Here is a 7086-nt window from a genome sequence, read left to right as displayed (position 1 = left end):
CTGCCTTCTGCAAAAATGTAGGCTGTAACTAGTTCTTAAAGTTTTCCCTATACTATGTTTCGGCAAAAATCAAAACGAAACAGTTAGAATAAGAAATTGATTGCTTAAAATCTGAAAATTAGCTCTAGCTTGGTAAAACGAAGAACAAGATATATGGCTTGAGCAAACTTCCTTAACATATTTTTTTTTCTAAGACTTGCTGAAGAATGAGATAAATATTTCATTTAAATTTTAAATAAGGTGACCCCAATCAGATTTTTCAACAAGAATACGAATATTATTTCAAACCACTTTGCTCTTCATTTGACCATGCTATTTATCTGCATTTTATTAGGGTGCCTCCTAAAAATCTGTTTTTTATCCAAAGTTTATTGTTTTGCACTTAGTCAAAAAGTAGTCCGAGGAACTAGTTACAGCCAATGGTTTTGCAGAAAACAGCAAGTTGCTATATTTTGGCGTTTATTAGTTACATGTACAGCTGTGCTCGATAAAATAGCAGCGAATGCCGATTTTCATACAAAATGGTCAACTTTGACATGATGTAACTTTGTTAACTTATGATCAATTGAGCTGAAATGTTCACCAAAGAACTACAAATATGATCAATTTTATGATTACAAAGTATTAAATTTTTGAAAGAACCTGCCGGAAAGTGAGACTCCAGGTAAAATTGTTCAAAATAATAGGGGTGTTCGAGCAAGAACTATGCCGGCCACCGAAGGTCTTACTTTGCTGCTGTTTAGCAGCCACCGAAAAATGTACAAAGTCCGGTTTGCATGAACCGAATTACTGACCGGGAGCTTGGGTCGCCACAAGCCTTTTTCGTCCAGGAAACACCACTATTTCTTCAGATGTAGGCCACTTGAGAAGCTCGTCGACCTTTTCACTAAGGTCCGACTGAAGCTACACTAATTAAGTACCACCGCACAAATGACAAAGTCCCGCAAAGTTGCACGTCGAACGTTAAGTACCCAGACCGTGATAAGAAAGTGAAGCACAGAACTATCGACCGCACGTCTGTTTCAATTCGTTTGTTAATGACTACTAATCTATATACAATTTTTACATAGGGAGTGGGTTTGCATCGATCGTTTTGGTTAACGGTCAGTGATCGGTGGACGGAGGCTGATTGCGCATGCGCGCTCTATCCACTCTTTACAGAGAGATTTACACTGTAGGGTGTTGTGTGGTGCGTTTAGGTAGATATACATGTTAGCTCCATCTCCAACATTCCGGCCACCTTGAAACGCGGAGGCGTTTCAACAATCATCAGCGACTTCAATAAATCGGTTGCGTGTTGATCTACGGTGCAGTTGATCGATTCCATCGTGGATCCTCGCCAAAGACATGGAACAAAAAAGAAAGACCAGGTAGATCGAACGACGAAGCTTAGGGGTATTGGAAACGCAATTACCTGAACTAAGCGCGGGTGCGCTTCGAGCAAGTTTTCCCTTTCGGGTTGCTCTACCTGGATATTTAGAGGGCTGGATTCGGTGACGGTAGCAGAGCGATCCTTGCTACTGGACGGACGATGTCCTTGCCAGGTGCTGTTCGTAATGTGACGACTCGGACGACACCATCCTTGCCTGGATGGAGCTTGGTAATTCTACCGAGCGGCCAGCTGGCTGGAAGAACGTTGTCCTCCTTAACGATAACGATTCTGTCGACTTCCACAGTGACAGGTGGATTGCAGCCTTTGATAGCACGTGACTGCAATTGTTGCAGGTATTCGGGATACCAGCGAGACCAGATGTTCTGGAGATGTTTCTGGGTCAGCTCGTACGAGTTTAGGCGATTGTCAGGAACCCCACGCAGGTCGGCTTCCGGAACAGCATGCAAATTACTTCCGACGAGAAAGTGTCCTGGAGTAAGAACCTCCATATCGGATGGCTCACTCGGCATTGATGTTAGCGGACGGGAGTTGAGGCTTATCTCGACTTGGGCTAGGAGAGTCAACATGTCTTCGTAGCCGATGCTGATGTTCCCGATGGTCTTCAACAGGTGCTTCTTTGCAGACTTCACGGCAGCCTCCCACAAGCCTCCAAAGTGAGGCGCTCGAGGTGGAATAAATTTCCAACGGATCTCGTTCTCGGAACACCAGTTCAGGACTTTCTCACGGTCGGAATCGTTCACCTTCAGCATCTGGTAGACACGGTACAGTGCGTGCGAGGCTCCTTTGAACGTAGTGGCGTTGTCTGAATGCAGTTCAGCAACCTTTCCTCTGCGGGCGACTAATCGACGAAGAGCTGCTAGGAATGCCGCTGTAGTAAGGTCACTCACTAGCTCGATGTGCACAGCCCTTGTAGCGAAGCAGACGAAGATCGCTACGTATGCCTTCGTTGGGCTGCGATTGCGGACGGGTGACTTCAGTAAGAACGGTCCACAGTAATCAACGCCGCAGACGGAAAAGGGTCGAGTTGGTGAGACTCGGGATGCCGGTAGATCTGCTGTGTCCTGCTGGACTAGTGTGGGCTTGCTACGAAAGCAAGTGTGGCAATGGTGAAAGACGGATTTTACAAGATTTCTGCCGCCCAGAATCCAATACTTCTGGCGGAGAGTGGCTAGCAGGAGTTGCGGGCCTGCGTGCAGAAGCTTCAAGTGAAAAGAACTAGCCAGCAGAGTCGACAGTGGATGTTTGGCAGCGAGCACGATCGGATGCTTGACAAAGTCGGAGAGTTCAGCGTTTCGCAGCCGACCACCAACACGAAGGATACCGTCTTGATCGATGAATGGTCTCAGCCACTTCAGCTTGGATGACTTAACGACTCTTTCACCACTGACAAGATCGGAAATCTCTTCTGAAAATGTCTGCTGTTGTGCTAGACGACATAAGCGTAGTTCTGCACGTTGAAGTTCCATGGTGGTGAGTGGAGGAATTGGCTTGTTTTCAATGCTGATAGTGGTGTACTTTACCGGATCACAACGGCGCAGCGATGCACGTTCTCGTAAAGAACGAACGTAGCGTAAGCAGACAGCTGTAACACGACGAAGCTTGGAGCAACCAGAGTAACGAGCAAACAAATCGTCGCAGAAGTCCACCTGAACAACGGTCATCGCAACGAGTGTTGCCTTACGAACTTCTTCATCAGTCGCTCCCGTTTCTTCTTCGGATGGAATTGGTTTCGGCCAGGCTTCCGGAGCACGTGACAGCCACTCAGGACCGTTCCACCAGCGCTTGCATTGCAGAAGGTCCACTGGATTCAGTCCTCGCGAGATATCATCAGCAGGGTTCTCGATGCCAGCAATGTGTTTCCAGCAGTTCACGTTGCTTGCGTGCTGGATTTGCGCTACTCGATTCGCTACGAATGCCTTCCAACGGCTAGGCGATGATTGTAGCCATTGAAGAACGGTGGTGGAATCCGTCCAGAAGAAAGCAGTGGCAGATATCTTCAGGGCAGCATTCACCTTCTTGTAGAGCTGCGTCGATAATCGTGCAGCGCAGAGTTCTAGCCGGGCTATCGAATGCCGACTGGATAACGGCGCAACCTTGGATTTGGCCGTCAGAAGTTGAATTGAAACACCGTCACTAGTTTCGGCCCGCACGTAACAGCAGGTCCCATACGCTCCCTTGGAGGCATCGGCGAAGAAGTGAAGCTGAATGCTAATAGCGTTAGGCAGCGAGACGAATCGTGGAACACGAACTTCACTCAATAAATGGAGAGTAGCATGGAAATCCTTCCATTCTTCTTGCAGCTTGCGGGGGAGTGCAGTATCCCATTCGCAATCTTCACCATTCTGCTTCAAGGCCCACAAACGCTGCATGAAAAGTTTGGCGACAACGATCGTAGGACCCACGAGACCAAGCGAGTCGAAGATTTGAGCGATGTAAGACATCACCTTACGCTTCGTCAGGATCGCAGCGGGAAGTGGTAGCTGGACCTTGAACCGAAGTACGTGATTCGATGGTTCCCAGACGAGACCGAGAGTTGAAACGGCTGGCTCATCTTGTAGGTCGTGTAGAGGGTTGAGTGCCAGATCTTCCAGTGGAACGTCCTGGAGAACCTCAGGAATATTTGATGCCCACTTCTTGATTGGAAATCCAGCAGCACTGAGCATCTCTGTTACCTGCTTGCGAAGCTGGATGGCAGATTCTACATCGTCGGCACCAGACAGAAAATCGTCAACGTAGAAATCGTGGATCACCGCTTCTACAGCAACTGGAAATTGGTCTCCATTATCTAAAGCGATTTGTTGCAGAGTCCTCGTGGCCAAGAACGGAGCAGACGCAGTACCGTAGGTGACTGTCTGCAGTTCGTAGGTAGAAATCGGATCGGTGGGGCTCTTCCTGAAGCGGATTCGTAGGAATCTTCGGTCGCTGGCGAAATGAAGCATTTGGCGATACATTTTCTCCACGTCGGCAGCCATAGCAACGAAGCGAATGCGAAACCTCAGCACCAGTGCTTGAAGATCTTCCTGAACGACTGGACCAACCAATAACGTGTTGTTCAGTGAATATCCCGACGACGTCTTGCACGACGCGTCAAATACGACCCTGACCTTCGTTGTTGTACTCGACTCCTTGAAGACAGCGTGGTGCGGGATGTAGCAATGAGGAATGTCATCGTCTACCGGTTCGTCAAGCTTCTTCATGTGTCCTAATTCGAGGTACTCGTCAATGAAGCGGTGGTATGCATCCTTGGTAGCAGGATCACGTTCGAGTCGCCGCTCGATGCTTCGAAGACGACGATCTGCGATTTCCCGGGAGCTTCCTAGGACAACTTCGGGATTGTCGGTTCGAGGAAGACTGACGATGTACCTCCCAGATGGATCACGAGTAGTGGTCGCTGTGTAGTGTTGCTCACAGCGATTTTCTTCCACAGATAGTGGTGGACCATCGGAGATGGTTTCGATTTCCCAGAACTTCAGGAGTGCGGTTTCTAGAGGATCGTCCTTTGTCGAAAGATTGCAGATCCGAGGAATGCATTTTGACTGATTGGATGTTGTTCCAGCGACAGCCCATCCGAATGGCGTTTCAGTCAACCATGGAAGATCATTGCCCAATGAAATCTTCCGACCAGTGTGTAGCTCCCAGAAGGCTTCACTTCCGATGATAAGGTCTATCCTTCCTGGGATATGGAATCGTGGATCTGCGAGAGTAACATCCGGGAAATTCCACGACGAAATATTGATCGGAATTGTAGGCAGCTCCGCTGACGGATTCTTGAGGACTAGGAATTGAAGCTTCGTGGAGAATTCCTGCGTCCGCGATTGAACCGTTGCGGTGATAGCGCTTTTAACGTTCTGCGTCGAGAGGCCGATTCCTGCTATTGATATGTCCACCTTTGACCGTGGGTTGAATAACCGCTTCGCCAGCGGCTTCGAAATGAAGTTGGACATTGACGCCGAGTCCAGTAAGGCCCTTGCCTGATGCTTTCTGCCATGATCATCGACGATATTCAGGACAACCGTTTCCAGCAGAACGATGCTGCATGCAGTTTGGACTGCCATGCTGACATTGGGTGAAGCGGAGCTCCCACATGAAGGACCCACACTTGTGGATGGAATCGGTTGCTGTACAGGAGAAGATGATGATCCGGAGGAACTCGAAAATGCCTTGGATGTACCGGAATCGTGCAGCAGAGAATGGTGTCGTTCGTGGCACGTTCGGCACGTAAACTTCGAGGCGCACTTTTTCGATTGATGTCCGCTTCCCAGACAGTTCCAGCACAACCGTTTCTGCGTCATGAATTCTCGGCGAAGGCGTACATCCTTCCCGAGGAATACTGGGCAGTTGCGAAGGACGTGGTTGTCAGAACAGGACAGTGGACAAGAAGCATTCGAACTGGAGGATGCAGTGGCGTTTGCTGCGAACTTGAACTTGGAGGGCTTCGGTGTGCTACCGGCCACCTTTGAAGATGCCGGTTGCTGCTGTTGATCGTAGCCAACGGAGTTTAACACTCGAACACGCTGGTAGAGGAATTCTACCAGTTCGTCATACTTGACGTCGTCCTTTTCGCTCGTCTTCTCTTCCCAGGATCGCAAAGTGGATTGATCCAGCTTGTACGACAGGATATTTACCAACGGAGTATCCCAATGCTCCACAGGTTCGTTCAATTTCGCGAGCGCCCGTACATGGCGCTGGAAATCATCGACCAGGTTGTGGATGCGTTTAGCAGACTCCTGCTTCACCGCCGGCAAATCGTAGAGTGTCCGGAAAAGCTGACGTTTGAGAAAACGGCGATTATCGTACCTCTTGATGAGAGCATCCCACGTAGAGGCGTAATTGTCGGCTTCAATATCGATGGACTCGAAAGGCTTCTTTGCCTCCCCTTCGAGCGACTGCAAGAGGTATTGCAGTTTGGCGACCGTTGGTATGTCCGCATTGGAGTGAACCATGGACGAGAAAGCGTCTCGGAATGACAACCAACGTGAGAAATCGCCATTGAAACGTGGCAGGTCGATCTGTGGTAAACGGAGGTGGAATGTGGTTGGCGGAACGACAATTGAAGTATTCAGCTGTTGACTGGTATCGGCGGGACGCTTGGAAAGTAGGAAACCCTTTGCGGTGCAGAAACGATGCTCGAATTCCACTCTTTCCTCCAGATGAGCATCCAGTTCGTCAGAATCTAGCCTTTCAATGGTGTCTTGGTTCTCCAAGAAGGCATTGTTCGCTCGGTCCAACGAATCAAGCCGCACTTGCACTTGACAGGAATCTCGTTCTGCTTCGAAGCCCTTGACGAACTTTTCCACTGATTTCAGGATCGCCAACAAAGACTTCTGTTGAATCAAACGATCAGTCAGCATCTTCTCCTCTCTCGAAGGCATTTTAACGAAAATCGAACGGAAACGCAAACTTTAATTCAAAAACGAATCTCCTTCCCGACGCGAGCTATACGTTTCTTCGCGACACCGAACCGGCGAGGGCAATACAAATCGATCGAATCAAATCCTTCCCGTCGCGGTGTATTGGCCTTCACGACGAAATAAGCGAACGGAAATGGGACGTTTAATCGAAAACGATAATCCTTCCCGTCGCGAACAATCCCACTTCTACGCGGTATCGCAATCAAGGGCGCGAAACGGTTTTCCACTTGAATTGCGTACCGTCTTCCACCAATTGCCACAATGACTCGAAAAAATTTCAAA

The 7086-nt window shown here is 48.9% G+C and overlaps 1 protein-coding gene across 1 annotated transcript; it reads right to left on the bottom strand.

The window, feature by feature from the left end:
- Nucleotides 1-1476: 1476 nt before the first annotated feature.
- Nucleotides 1477-6765, bottom strand: LOC135701276 (uncharacterized). The gene has a single exon (XM_065222015.1). It carries the CDS (start codon nt 6763-6765, stop codon nt 1477-1479), a length of 5289 nt encoding a protein of 1762 aa, XP_065078087.1.
- Nucleotides 6766-7086: the final 321 nt, after the last annotated feature.

This window comes from Ochlerotatus camptorhynchus, unplaced genomic scaffold (genome assembly GCF_037179485.1).
Source record: "Ochlerotatus camptorhynchus isolate MF236.1 unplaced genomic scaffold, CSIRO-AGI_Acam_v1.1 ptg000152l, whole genome shotgun sequence".
Classification (NCBI taxonomy): Eukaryota; Metazoa; Arthropoda; class Insecta; order Diptera; family Culicidae; genus Ochlerotatus; species Ochlerotatus camptorhynchus.
The sequence above is the reverse complement of the archived record's forward strand: the minus strand, read 5'-3'. Positions and strand labels throughout refer to the sequence as shown.